This window comes from Lolium rigidum, unplaced genomic scaffold, assembly GCF_022539505.1.
Source record: "Lolium rigidum isolate FL_2022 unplaced genomic scaffold, APGP_CSIRO_Lrig_0.1 contig_24363_1, whole genome shotgun sequence".
NCBI lineage: Eukaryota > Viridiplantae > Streptophyta > Magnoliopsida > Poales > Poaceae > Lolium > Lolium rigidum.
In genome coordinates, this window is record NW_025900026.1 from 85,817 (window position 1) to 100,717 (window position 14,901).

At 45.3% G+C, this 14,901-nt stretch overlaps 1 protein-coding gene across 1 annotated transcript; it reads left to right on the plus strand.

Moving 5' to 3' along the window:
- Positions 1 to 6,555: 6,555 nt before the first annotated feature.
- On the plus strand, positions 6,556 to 8,725 carry LOC124680684 (calmodulin-binding receptor kinase CaMRLK-like). The gene is made up of 2 exons (XM_047215745.1): positions 6,556 to 7,900; positions 8,058 to 8,725. The coding sequence occupies exons 1-2, from the start codon at positions 6,556 to 6,558 to the stop codon at positions 8,723 to 8,725; spliced, it is 2,013 nt and encodes a 670-aa protein (XP_047071701.1).
- The last annotated feature ends 6,176 nt before the right edge of the window (positions 8,726 to 14,901 follow it).

Consider the following 14,901-nt stretch of genomic DNA (forward strand, 5'->3'; position numbering starts at 1 on the left):
AAAGCACTTTTCTGGTGTCGTTGCCGTTGCTACTACTTATTCATACCACATGTATTTCACTATCTCTTCGCCGAACTAGTGCACCTATTAGGTGTGTTGGGGACACAAGAGACTTCTTGCTTTGTGGTTGCAGGGTTGCATGAGAGGGATATCTTTGACCTCTTCCTCCCCGAGTTCGATAAACCTTGGGTATCCACTTAAGGGAAACTTGCTCGCTGTTCTACAAACCTCTGCTCTTGGAGGCCCAACACTGTCTACAAGAATAGAAGCTCCCGTAGACATCAAGCACTTTTCTGGCGCCGTTGTCGGGGAGGAAAGGTAAAAAGGCACTCATACTACGGTCTCAGGTAAAGTATTTTTCTGGCGCCGTCGTGTGTGTGCTCGAAGCTATTTCCTTTAGATCCCGCAATTGCATCTTTTTGTTTCTTGTTTACACTAGTTTGGCATAATGTACAAGAGTGAGCTTCTTATTCTATTTCCCGATTTAAAACATGGATTGTTTGATGCGAAAATTAAAAAACCTATGAAATCTTATTTGCATGCTTGGTAGTAATATTAGTATGAACGCTTTGAACACCATTGTTGATAATGATATAGAAAGTTCTAAGCTTGGGGAAGCTGGTTTTCATGATATTTTTAGTCCCCCAAGCATTGAGGAGAAAATTTTCTTTGATGATACTTTGCCTCCTATTTCGATGATGATAATGATAGTGGTCTTTTTGTGCCACCTACTATGGAGAGTAAATTTTGTTGTGATTATACTATGCCTCCTACACTTGATGAGAATAATAATGATAGCTACTTTGTTGAATTTGCTCCCACTACAACTAATAAAACTGATTATGCTTATGTGGAGAGTAATAATTTTATGCATGAGACTCATGATAAGAATGCTTTATGTGATAGTTATATTGTTGAGTTTGCTCATGTTGCTACTGAAAGTTATTATGAGAGAGGAAAATATGGTTGTAGAAATTTTCATGTTACTAAAATGCCTCTCTATGTGCTGAAATTTTTGATGCTACGCTTGTTTTATCTTCCTATGCTTGTTACTTTGCTCTTCATGAACTTGTTTATTTACAAGATTCCTATGCATAGGAAGCATGTTAGACTTAAATGTGTTTTGAATTTGCCTCTTGATGCTCTCTTTTGCTTCAAATACTATTTCTTGCGAGTGCATCATTAAAACTGCTGAGCCCATCTTAATGGCTAAAAAGAAAGAACTTCTTGGGAGATAACCCATGTGTTTATTTTGCTACAGTACTTTGTTTTATATTTGTGTCTTGGAAGTTGTTTACTACTGTAGCAACCTCTCCTTATCTTAGTTTTGTGTTTTGTTGTGCCAAGTAAAGTCTTTGATAGTAAAGTAAGTACTAGATTTGGATTACTGCGCAGAAACAGATTTCTTTGCTGTCACGAATCTGGGTCTAATTCTCTGTAGGTAACTCAGAAAATTATGCCAATTTACGTGAGTGATCCTCAGATATGTACGCAACTTTCATTCAATTTTAGCATTTTCATTTGCGCAAGTCTGGTGGCCTAATAAAATCCATCTTTACGGACTGTTCTGTTTTGACAGATTCTGCCTTTTATTTCGCATTGCCTCTTTTGCTATGTTGGATGAATTTCTTTGATCCATTAATGTCCAAGTAGCTTTATGCAATGTCCAGAAGTGTTAAGAATGATTGTGTCACCTCTGAACATGTTAATTTTTATTGTCCACTAACCCTCTAATGAGTTGTTTCGAGTTTGGTGTGGAGGAAGTTTTCAAGGGTCAAGAGAGGAGGATGATATACTATGATCAAGGAGAGTGAAAGCTCTAAGCTTGGGGATGCCCCGGTGGTTCATCCCTGCATATATCAAGAAGACTCAAGCGTCTAAGCTTGGGGATGCCCAAGGCATCCCCTTCTTCATCGATAAATTATCAGGTTCCTTCTCTTGAAACTATATTTTTATTCGGTCACATCTTATGTACTTTACTTGGAGCGTATGTTTCTTTGTTTCTATTTTGTTTTTGTTTGAATAAATTGGATTACATCATGCTTGTGTGGGAGAGAGACACGCTCCGCTGGTTCATATGAACACATGTGTTCTTAGCTCATAATATTCATGGCGAAGTTTCCTCTTCGTTAAATTGTTATATGGTTGGAATTGGAAAATGATACATGTAGTAATTGCTATAATGTCTTGGGTAATGTGATACTTGGCAATTGTTGTGCTCATGTTTAAGCTCTTGCATCATATACTTTGCACCTATTAGTGAAGAATACATAGAGCATGCTAAAATTTGGTTTGCATAATTGGTCTCTCTAAGGTCTAGATAATTTCTAGTAAGGTGTTTGAACAACAAGGAAGACAATGTATAGTTTTATAATGCTTGTAATATGTCTTTTATGTGAGTTTTGCTGTACTAGTTCATACTTGTGTTTGTTTCAAACAACCTTGCTAGCCTAAACCTTGTATCGAGAGGGAATACTTCTCATGCATCCAAATACTTGAGCCAACCACTATGCCATTTGTGTCCACCATACCTACCTACTACATGGTATTTCTCCGCCATTCCAAAGTAAATTGCTTGAGTGCTACCTTTAAACAATTCAAAATTTATCACCTCTGATTTGTGTCAATGTTTTATAGCTCATGAGGAAGTATGTGGTGTTTATCTTTCAATCTTGTTGGGCAACTTTCACCAATGGACTAGTGGCTTCATCCGCTTATCCAATAATTTTGCAAAAAGAGCCGGCAATGGGATTCCCAGTCCCAAATTAATTAACAAAAATAGACACTCCTCCATGGTATGTGATTGTTGGACGGCACCCGAAGGATTCGGTTAGCCATGGCTTGTGTAAGCAAAGGTTGGGAGGAGTGTCATCATAATAAAACTAAAATAAAAAGGCACTCCTTCATGGTATGAGATTGTTGGCAGGCACCCGAGGATTCGGTTAGCCATGGTTTGTGAAAGAAAGGTTGGAAGGAGTGCCATCCAAAAATAAAATAAAATGGGAGCCGCTCTTTGAAGGTTTGTCCGGCAAGGGGGTTAGAGTACCCGCTACCATTCGTTGACAACAACATACACCTCTCAAAACTTTATTTTTATGCTCTCTTTATGTTTTCAAAATCAAAGCTCTAGCACAAATATAGCAATCGATGCTTTCCTCTTTGAAGGACCATTCTTTTACTTTTATGTTGAGTCAGTTCACCTATCTCTCTCCACCTCAAGAAGCAAACACTTGTGTGAACTGTGCATTGATTCTTACGTATTTGCATATTGCATTTGTTATATTGCTTTGCATTGACAATTATCCATGAGATATACATGTTATAAATTGAAAGCAACCGCTGAAACTTAATCTTCTTTTGTGTTGCTTCAATACCTTTACTTTGAATTATTACTTTATGAGTTAACTCTTATGCAAGACTTATTGATGCTTGTCTTGAAGTGCTATTCATGAAAAGTCTTTGCTTTATGATTCAGCTTGTTTACCCATGTCATATACATTGTTTTGATCGCTGCATTCACTACATATGCTTTACAAATAGTATGATCAAGATTATGATGGCATGTCACTCCGTAAATTATCTTTGTTATCGTTTTACCTCGCTCGGGACGAGCGGAACTAAGCTTGGGGATGCTGATACGTCTCCAACGTATCGATAATTTCTTGTGTTCCATGCCACATTATTGATGTTATCTACATGTTATATGCACACTTTATGTCATATTCGTGCATTTTCCGGAACTAACCTATTAACAAGATGCCGAAGTGCCGCTCTCGTTTTCTGCTGTTTTTGGTTTCAGAAATCCTAGTAACGAAATATTCTCGGAATCGGACGAAATCAACGCCAAAGTTCCTATTTTCACCGGAAGCATCCAGAACACCCGGGAAGGACCGAGAGGGGCACTCGGGCCCCGCACCCTAGGCCGGCGCGGCCCAGGCCCTGGCCGCGCCGCCCTATGGTGTCGTCGCCCCTTCGACCCCCCTGGCGCCGCCTCTTCGCCTATAAAAAGCCCCTGGATCGAAAACATCGAGGCGTTCGACGAAAACCACAGAAACCTTCCCGCAGCCGCCGCCATCGCGAAGCCAAGATCCGGGGACAGGAGTCTCTGTTCCGGCACCTCGCCGGAGCGGGGAAGTGCCCCGGAAGGCTTCTCCATCGATACCGCCGCCATCTCCACCGCCATCTTCATCACCGCCGCTGCTCCCATGAGGAGGGAGTAGTTCTCCATCGAGGCTCGGGGCTGTACCGGTAGCTATGTGGTTCATCTCTCTCCTATGTGTTTCAATACAATAATCTCATGAGCTGCCTTACATGATTGAGATTCATATGATGATGCTTGTAATCTAGATGTCATTATGCTAGTCAAGTGAGTTTTACTTATGTGATCTCCGGAGACTCCTAGTCCCACGTGTGTAAAGGTGACAGAGTGTGTGCACCGTGTGGGTCTCTTAGGCCATATTTCACAGAATACTTACTCAATGTTGAATGGCATAGTGAGGTGCTTATTTATATCTCTTTACGATTGCAATGTGTTTGTATCACAATTTATCTATGTGCTACTCTAGTGATGTGTTATTAAAGTAGTTTTATTCCTCCTGCACGTGTGCAAAGGTGACAAGTGTGTGCACCGTGTTAGTACTTGGTTTATGCTATGATTATGATCTCTTGTAGATTATGAAGTTAACTATTGCTATGATAATATTGATGTGATCTATTCCTCCTACATATGCATGAAGGTGACAAGTGTGCATGCTATGCTAGTACTTGGTTTAGTCTCGTTGATCTATCTTACACTAAAGGTTACTAAAACATGAGCATTATTGTGGAGCTTGTTAACTCCGGCATTGAGGGTTCGTGTAATCCTACGCAATGTGTTCATCATCCAACAAAAGTGTAGAGTATGCATTTATCTATTCTGTTATGTGATCAATGTTGAGAGTGTCCACTAGTGAAAGTCTAATCCCTAGGCCTTGTTCCTAAATACCGCTGAGTTACTATCGCTTGTTTATCGTTTTATCGCGTTACTACTCGCTGCGTTACTACCGCTACATTACTACCGCTTGTTTATCGTCCCGGGCAAAGCACTTTTCCGGTGTCGTTGCCGTTGCTACTACTTATTCATACCACCCGTATTTCACTATCTCTTCGCCGAACTAGTGCACCTATTAGGTGTGTTGGGGACACAAGAGACTTCTTGCTTTGTGGTTGCAGGGTTGCATGAGAGGGATATCTTTGACCTCTTCCTCCCCGAGTTCGATAAACCTTGGGTATCCACTTAAGGGAAACTTGCCGCCGTTCTACAAACCTCTCGCTCTTGGAGGCCCAACACTCGTCTACAAGAATAGAAGCTCCCGTAGACATCACCCTCCCGGCCGGTGTTCATGAAAGGTGTTACTCTTCCACAAAGTGAAAAGCGCCGAATGTTCACCGTCGCTCAATCAGCCTTGGCGCAAAGATGTCGAGTGTGCCTTTGGAGTGCTCGAAGGCTAGGTTCAACATTCTAGCGAGCTTCCGGACGCTCCTACTCCGTGCGTACTCTTGGGTTGATCATGCGTGCATGTGTCATTCCGCACAACATGATCATCGACGATGAGCGTGGTACAAATTTGGAGCACACCTATGAGACCGTTGAGTCCAATGTCGGCCCCGCAATACACCACCATGCACCACCAAGCCTAGCAACCAGATTCGGATGGACAACGATATGAGGGACTCATCGTTGTATACACAGACTCCAGACAAGATTTGATAGAGCATGTGTGGGCTCATAATGGCTAGATTATGTAATTTTTTCAACTATTTATGTAATTTTTTCTAATTTTTATGTAATTTCTTTTTATGATGTAATCGGTAACAATTTTAGTTCAATAAAATAATTTCCTTCCATTATTTTTAATGTTGTAATCTGAAAAAGATAAGCTAATGTTGAGGAGAGAGAAAAGTCGATGTGGAGGAGAGAGAAGTGAGAGCTCTCACTATAGCCCATGCATTGGTAAGGTGGGGTGAGAGTGGGGTGAGAGTGAGGTGAGAGTGAGGAAAAAGCTGACGTGGCGAGGCTAGAGTGGGGCGGTGCATTGGCACCAGCCTTACAGTCTCTATGACTTGAGCTAACATTTTTTGACAGTCAAGATAAACTCTCGACGAATTTTCACGGGTATTCTACCCGCAAAAAAAAATCAGCGTATTCTAGCTGTAGCTGTAGCTTTGCAGTTTTTGGAAGTCAAGAAGGCAGAAAAACTCAGAGGGGAACCGGCGTACCAGATCAACCATCTCGCTCACTCTCTCCACCCGACTCCACTCTTCCAAGTCCACGATGAGATGGGGAAACCAACAACTCCTCGACCCCCATGTTTCAAGCTCACACTGACTGACACTACCAGTCGCTATTAAACCAGCTCACACACTTCCCACCCACATCAACTGAGCAACTCCCCTGCACTGCACGGCGCACTGTTCCATTCTTCATCTTCTTCCTCCGTCAATGTCCAAATCTCCTTCAAATAAGTAATGACTCCCCGACACACGTACTAGGTACACTTCCACTGCTCCTCAGCAATGCCACTCCACCCCCTCCTCGTCCTCCTACTGCTGCTGGTCCTTTCCGCCTCCATTCCTTCCGACTCTGCCTCCTCTTCCTGCCCCGGCGACGACGCGGCCATCGTCGCCGCCGCGTTCCGGCACGTGCGCAACTTCCAGCCGCAGAGCGTCTCGGCATGCACGCCTGTCCAGGAGCTCCGCCTCCCGTCCCGGAACCTGACGGGCGCCGTGGCCTGGGCGACGCTCGCGAACCTGTCCGCACTCGCCGCGCTCGACCTCTCCGGGAACGCGCTCCGGGGCGCCATCCCCGGCGCGTTCTGGCGCGCGCCGTCGCTCCTCTCCGTGGACGTATCCGGGAACCAGCTCGGCGGCACGCTGCGGGTGGAGCCGAGCCCGCGGCTCCGGTCCCTCAACGTGTCCGGCAACCGCTTCACCGGCGTGGCCGGGCTGGACGGCCTCGCGGGGCTCGACGCGCTCGATTTGTCGGCGAACAGGATCCGGGCGGTGCCGCTGGGGCTGAGGCGGCTAGCGCGGCTCAGCCGGCTCGACCTCTCCGGGAACGCCATGCAGGGGAGGTTCCCCGGCGACCTGCCGCCGCTCGGTGGGGTGCGTTTCTTGAACGTGTCGTACAACAACATGACTGGCGCGGTGAACGCCAGTGCGGTGAAGAAGTTCGGAGCCTCGGCGTTCGTGCACGCTGGCAATGCCTCGTTAGTGTTCTCCAAGGACTCTGCTGCGCCTGCGCCGCTTAGGGCGCCTCCACCGTCGCCGCCGCCGCCACGAGGACCAAGTACAAAGAAGGATCCGGCGAGGAAGGCGAAGAGCACGGAGACGGAAACGAAAGGAAAGAAGCATCTGGGTGTGGTCGCCGTGGCGCTGGTGTGCGGCGTGGCGTCATTGATCGTTCTGCTTTGCTTGGTCGGATCCGTGGCGTGCGGGGTAGTGAGGTGCAGGAAGAGGAAGAACGGAGGCAAGGAGGCGGAAGAGAAGAATGCGCAGTGGGGCGGTGAGAAGGAGGAAGAAGAAGAAGTTGCTGTGCCGGCCGCAGCGGCAAAGGGGGCTTCTGCCGCGCCGGTGGTGCTCTTCGAGCGGCCACTCATGGAGCTGACGCTTGCCGACCTCGCCGCGGCCACGTCCGGGTTCGGGCGCGAGTCCCAGCTCGCGGAGCGCGGCGGCCGCAGCGGCGCCGCGTACCGCGCCGTTCTACCCGGCGACCTGCACGTCGTCGTGCGCGTCGTGGAGGGCGGCATGGCAGGAGTCGAGGAGGACGACGACGACCCGGCTGCCGCGGCCGCCGCGTTCCGGGAGCTCGCGCGGTTCCGGCACCCCAACATACTGCCGCTCCTTGGCTACTGCATCGCAGGTACTAGCTCATTCTTGGGTTCTTTTCTAGTTGGAGCAGTTAGGTTAGGTGCAACGACCAAAGTCAGATGAGCTTTCGCCATGCATTCAAGTCTCTGCCGACTGCCGGAGCCGCGCGCCGCAGCTTTTGAAATTCAAAGCCGGTTCATTTACTGCAGGGAGGGAGAAGCTGCTGCTGTACGAGTACATGGAGAAGGGCGACCTGCACCGGTGGCTGCACGAGCTGCCGGCGGGGCGGCCGGACATGGACGACGCCGGCGGCAGCGGCGACATCTGGGAGACGGCGGAGGACAAGCGCTCCATATCGGACTGGCCGACCCGGCACCGCATCGCGCTGGGCGTGGCCCGGGGGCTGGCGTTCCTGCACCAGGGGTGGGCGGGGTCGGGCCGCGCCGTCGTGCACGGCCACCTGGTCCCAACGAACGTCCTGCTCGGCGACGACCTGGAGCCCCGGATCTCCGACTTCGGGCACCTCGGCGGCGGCGGCGGCGAGGACGCCACGGCGGAGGGGGACGTGTACGGGTTCGGCGTGCTGGTGCTGGAGCTGATGACGGGGCAGGCGCGGTGGGACGAGGCGTCCGTCAGCTGGGCGCGCGGCATCGTGCGCGACGGCAAGGCGCTCGACATCGTCGACCCCAGGGTGCACGGCGACGCGGCGGCCGGGCCGGAGGCGGAGACGGAGCGGGAGATGGTCGAGTGCCTGCGCGTCGGGTACCTGTGCACGGCGCACGCGCCCGACAAGAGGCCGACGATGCAGCAGGTGGTGGGGGTGCTCAAGGACATCCGGCCGGCTGCCCGTGCGCCTCACGGTGCCGACGATGCATGATGCCATGATGCCAAGTGAACTCATCGTGATCATGTCAGCCACCAACACATTTTTTTTTTTTGAGGGAAGTCAGCCACCAACACATGCATTCGCTCGAGTACACCATGCACCTCACTCACAACACGGCAGCTTTGTACAATATTTGTAAACAATTTTCCTTGCCGGAAACAGTTGATTTCACAGCCTTTTTCTCGTGTTGCTTTGGGGTCTTCATTGCGTTGGCACTTGGCAGGAACACCAACAGTTCCTACTTAGACTAGCCACAATGGGAGTATCATAGGTAGTATCATGCATTCCATGCATGCAAAATGCTGATGTGGCAGTGCAATTAAGGATGAGAGAGAGGGTACTAGTATCATAGGTAGATCATCGTATCATAGCACATACTACTAGAAAAATTAATGCCAAGTAAATCTTGTACATATATTTTTATTGAGATTCTACAAAACAATTAATATATGAAGACTATGATACTATTATATGATACCATGCATTGTGGAGATAGTAACATCTAGTAGTATCATACGCATGATACTTCTATATGATACTATGCATTGTGACTAGTCTTAATTGTTGGCACATGTTTTGCCCGGACAAACAGTTGGGTTCCCGCCATTTAATTTCAAAAGGCTGGCTTACATTGCTTATACCCAGACCAAAATCATGGACAAAATATTCAGAGCAAGTTTACTATAGTACAACCCACCGTTGACAATAAGAAATATGCCCTGCCATCTATAGCGAACTTATAACTAGTATATATTTTCTCTGTTTTTATTTAGTTGGTGTTCTGAGTTTAGACAAAATCATACTCCCACCGTTTGAGATTATAAGGCCAGAGATCTTTTTAAATTTGTTACAATTATAAGATCTATCCTATTTATTGTCCTTTTCTCTCCCAATAATGCATGTTCACTTATTCCTCTCTCTTCTCTCATCTACTATTACTTATAAAGGCAAAAAGTGCCGTTGGAAAATTGAATCTCCACCGTTTATTCACGTGCATCACACGGTCCACGTTTCGCTGTTCTCCCACATCCTCCAACCATCAACCACGCCCACAAATAGATCCTAAAATCACGTTGCAAATTAACTGCCACATATGCATGTCAACCACTCCAAAAATCCTGCAGCATAATTTTCTCCCCAAGTCTACCTCTTGCCTAATTTATCTTTTAGACGACAACAACCGATACTCAGATGACGGGAGCTGGAGATTAATTGCCAGCTCGCTCAACTCGCCCCGCCATCGGCTTGGACGCGGAGTTCTCTATGGAGTGCACGACGCCTAAGGCTTCTAGGGCGAAGCCGTCCATGGCTTGCGTGACGGCGCCTTCAACAACGTTTGTGGCGGCGCCCTGGACACCGTGTGTGGCCTCGAGCCTTCGATAGCATGCACGACAAGGTATTCCCTGCCAGTAGTGTACGAGGACGCCCTGGATGGCTCTTCAATGCCCTCGACGACGTGCGTGGAGATCCAGGTCTTCCCGGTATTCCGAGCGTGCACAACACCATCCTCCAAGGTAAGTATATCCTTTTTCTGATTCACCCTTTTCTGTTTCTTCTAGGGCGTCCTGGACGTGCACAACGGTGCCCTCTGATTCCTTATCCCAAGGAATTGCCAGCATAACTAATTAATGGTGAGTGTTTTTGGGTCAAGTTTTTCACATCTGGCTGCAATGGTTTCAGAAGAAAAAAAACACGAGCTTGAACTTCTACAGTTATCTTTGCAATGTAAAGTTTGTTTGTATGAGTTTGAGTTTCCATGTTGATGTTGTACAAAGAATAGAAAAACTATGCCACATTTCTTGCGGTGCTGAATTGGTTTTTTTTCCTATCCATTTTCCATTAGTTTACCAATGAATATAGTTTTTAAGCGTTTGATTGAGAAGATACTCGAACATCAACTTCATAATTGCTGCTATAAAAATAGCGGCAATCAGCTAATATAAGCCATATGTCTGCCCTACAGGCCCGTGAAATTTCAATTAGTCAAGCAAGATGCATTTGATGCGATTCGTAGAAATTGGAACTTTTCAAGGTATGCACGTCACATAACGATCCTATGAATTCTGGTTGCCTGCAGTTTGTCTGGTTGTCTCATATCTTGAATATTACAATTGTGCTATAGTGTCATGTTGCTCGTGTCTGGCGGGGAACACATCACCGTTCTTGAAAGTGGAGGCCGATGCACATTATATTGCGGTGTAATCAAGGTATGTCCGCAACCACCAATACACATCGTTATACCATTCATTTTGAGAAGCAAGGCCTTGGACTATAAAATTGCAACATGACCAGTTGTCGAAGTGAATAGGCCACATTCCATCTTCATGCACATTTTAGGTGGAGGTATGTATTGCCCTGCCAAAGCTACGACATTGGGTAAGACGTCTTAATGAAAAACATGACAACGGTGAAGGAAACTAGAGCCATATTTTCATAGGTAGAAGAGTGAGGCAACTCTCCGAGGTTCGAAAATTGCAGTCGTGTTTTTAAACAGTAAAAACACGACTGCAATTTTCGAACCTCGGAGAGTTGCTTGCACAACCACGCTGCTTACCGCTCGAACTAGCATTTGAGGCATGCAAATTGTTTCTTCACTGTTAGTTTGATCAGAGCATTTGAAGCATCATGTTTTCTTTGATTCAGCAACCATATATAGTGCATGCAATTTAAGTATAATGATAGTTCATGCATATAAAATCATATGTGCCATTAGCTGATTACCGGAATACAGAGAGCTATTGTTTCAGTAAGAGAATGAGGCATATAGTCTCCTAGCTGCGTATGTTGTTCCCATATATTTAGCAGAATGATGGTGTGCTTGATGTATATTTAAGAGGTAACGAAGCATCAATTTGTACGAGAAGTAATTGTGATATCTTGTTCGGATCATGTACACCTATGAGATGGAATTGTTCAATAATCTACTTGATTCTATTCGCGAGGACTTTGTTTGACGTGATAGGATAGATTTGGAGATCTTGATTGAACGCATATGCCAATTCGTGCAGGTTAAGAGGATTTGAACGAATTATACGCCAATAGAATATAGAAGAAGCTTCACTATTAGAGTGACAAGGAGGTGTCACATTCTTATCATCCTTGCCTAGAAGAGATTTGGGCAAAAGTATGTTGTTTTTAGTACTATTTGTGAGTGAGATGAGCAACACTAGCGAGGTAGATAACAATGTGAAGAGTATCTTTTGATTAGTTTTTTTTTCTTTTTCTTTGTGTGGTAGATATGGCACTCTATTTTGGGACTTCTGGTTTCCATCAAGTTTAAGAGCTCAATCAATCCTCCAGGTCAAGTAGATCGACTCATTTTTTTAGCTTAGTGATTATATTTGTTTTGGAAATTATATCTTAATTAAGCATTGAACATTTTTGTGGCAGAACATTTTAAACATAGATGGAGAAACGAGTAATATAATTTTGAGCTCTTTTATTTGGCTTCATTCGTATTTGTTGAGAAGTTCCTTGCATGTATAGTGGTGTTGGGACTTCCAGAGATGTGAACCATCTACGGAAGTGTTGTGGGGATTTTCATGAGTTGGGAACTGAAGATTGTAGGTGACGTTGCATTGTTGCTAGGACAAACACGACAATCACTACCTCAAAAAAATCATTGTGAAGTGGTTGTTAAGAAATTTTATTAATGATAATCAAAACGTGCATTGCACGTGCCCGCTTACTAGTGAGTGTAAAATTATTGGTGCATGCAGTAACCCTCTAGCCTTATAATCTCGAACAGAGAGAGTACTTCACAAAGTTTAACCAATAATATAATAATAAAAAAATATAATATTTATCATACCAAATACATATAATATGGAAGTATACTCTATGTCAATTTTACTAGCACAATAGATTTTGAATCATAGATGTTGATATTGTTTGTAAATATTTAGTCAAAGCTTAACTTTGACTAAACCTAGAACGCGTAGTAATTGTGAACGGAGAGAGTACAATAGTTAGTCATAGAGATGTGGTATTTTATCATTACTTGGCCCACATTTCATTTCCGCAAAGTGTTTAGGAGTACGTGATAGAGCTGGCTCTTGCGAGAGCCAACTTACCTTCTCTCCTCTTCTCTTTCCACTAACTAAGCATAAATACAATATTTAAATCTTTATAGTCTGTTGACTAAACCTTATTGTACTTGCTCTTAGAGCTTCACTAGAAAGAATACTAGACCAAAATCATGCACAAAAATTTTCTTCCATCGAATAGTTGATTTCAAAACATTTTTCTCGGGTCGCTTGGGGTTTTTGTTGTGTTGGTAGGGACAGAAAAAGTTCGTAGTTAATTGTTTGCCGATAGGGATGTAACTGGATCGGGTTTGATTTTGGCTTTACCATATCATATACCATATTTTTCGACGGATTCGGAGCAGATCAGATAATAATCAATTGCTGATTTGAATATGGATATAAATGACCATAGATTCGAAACAAAAAAAATGGAGCGAACTCGAGGTATAAACAAAATTAATCGGATATGTGTAGGTCAGAAAACCATACAATCAAAAATAATAATCCCTCCAAACCATATTAATTATTGCCAATATAGATGTAGACACATTTTAGTTTTAAATACATACATATTAGCGACAAGTAATATAAATCGGAGAGAGTAGATAAAACGAGTTTGATAAAACACACATAAAATAAACAATGTTGAATAAATATAACATAGCCATACTAACAAAGTAAGTTCATGTAGATGCAATTACGCAAACATAAGACATGGGTGTGACATTCAGAGCATCACTGATCAGAATCCGCAGGCAGTTTTTCACTGGTATGGCGTAGTAGCAAAGATATTGGTAATGCTAAACAAAAGGTGAGATCGAGATTGAAAAACATCAGCGTACGAACGATGGTGCTCATGCAAGCTTGCTTTACAAGTATGGCGTAGTAGCAAAGATATTGCTAAAATAGCAAAAGGAGACGCAGAACGATGGTTAGTGGAGGGGAATGCGAGGTTGTTAAGCTTGCTAGACATAGATCTCACTGGGGTTAGTTACCGGCCGGCCAAGGGGACCTCACGCTTTTGGCCTTTTAGGTTTGGGAGGCCACACCACACATGTACACGAGAGTACAAGAGTCAAAAAAGGAAGGGCTCGATCTTGTCGCCATGCCTCCGGATCGTTGTGGGGACTGGGGAGGCTACGACAGTGTGCAGGTCAGCGATTAGGGTTTTGGTGGCTTGCTTCCAGCGAGTTGCGCACCCGTACAAGGCCAACAGCAGCGCACTTGTCACAAACTCACTACGTGAATGTGGATGTAGTTATGCAGACTGATTATTTTACTGTAAGTGCAGACTGATTTTGATGTGTATGTGTATATTATTATAAGGAGAAACTACGGCTCAATCAACTTACAAATACCAGTTGTTGATAGTCCTCAACTCCTCATATCAAGACTTTCTCCTCCCTTTTGTAATTGCACAGATTCTATTAAGAGCATCTCCAACAGGCGCGCTATCGTGGCGCGCTAAACCTCAGATTCCGCGCGCTGTAAACAGGTAGCGCGCGCTGGGCCGTATTTTCCCCCGCCGGACGCGCTACTATGCAGCGCGTGCGCGGGCGGAAAAAATCGTCCTCCGCCGGGCGCGGCAAAATACAGCACGCGCGGGCGCGGAAAACAGTTTTGTAGACTAGTTTGCAATCACAAAGATCAAATAATCACACATAATTCATAAAACAAATGATGTACCATAATTTAAATGGACACAAAGTGCAACATACATCACATAGTTCAAGAACGACACACAAAATGACGTAGTTCAACAATGACACACGACATATGGTTCAAATGGACAAAGTGAAACACATATCACAAATGCATATCATACTTCCGCATTTTCCAAATCAACACCTTCTTCTTCTTCTTCCTCGTCATCTTGGGTTGAAGGAGGAATAGTAGCATTCATGGAAGACACGAAGCCTCCCGGTGGTGCTCCCATACTCCCATAGACACCACTCACCGAGCCTCCCATGGTCCCTCCAAACACTCCTCCATAGCTTGGTCCTCCCATGCCGGCCATGCCTCCATAGCCTCCCATGCCGGCCATGCCTCCCATGCCGGCCATGGGCATGCTTCCCATGCCGGCCATGCCTCCCATGGTGGGCATGGGCATGCTTCCCATGCCGGCCATGCCTCCCATGC

Excerpts from the sequence above, each read along its gene's own strand:
- LOC124680684 (XM_047215745.1), top strand. The coding sequence starts at position 6,556 with ATGCCACTCCACCCCCTCCTCGTCCTCCTACTGCTGCTGGTCCTTTCC. Across the intron at positions 7,901-8,057 it reads CCTTGGCTACTGCATCGCAG|GGAGGGAGAAGCTGCTGCTG; the intron begins GTACTAGCTCAT and ends CATTTACTGCAG.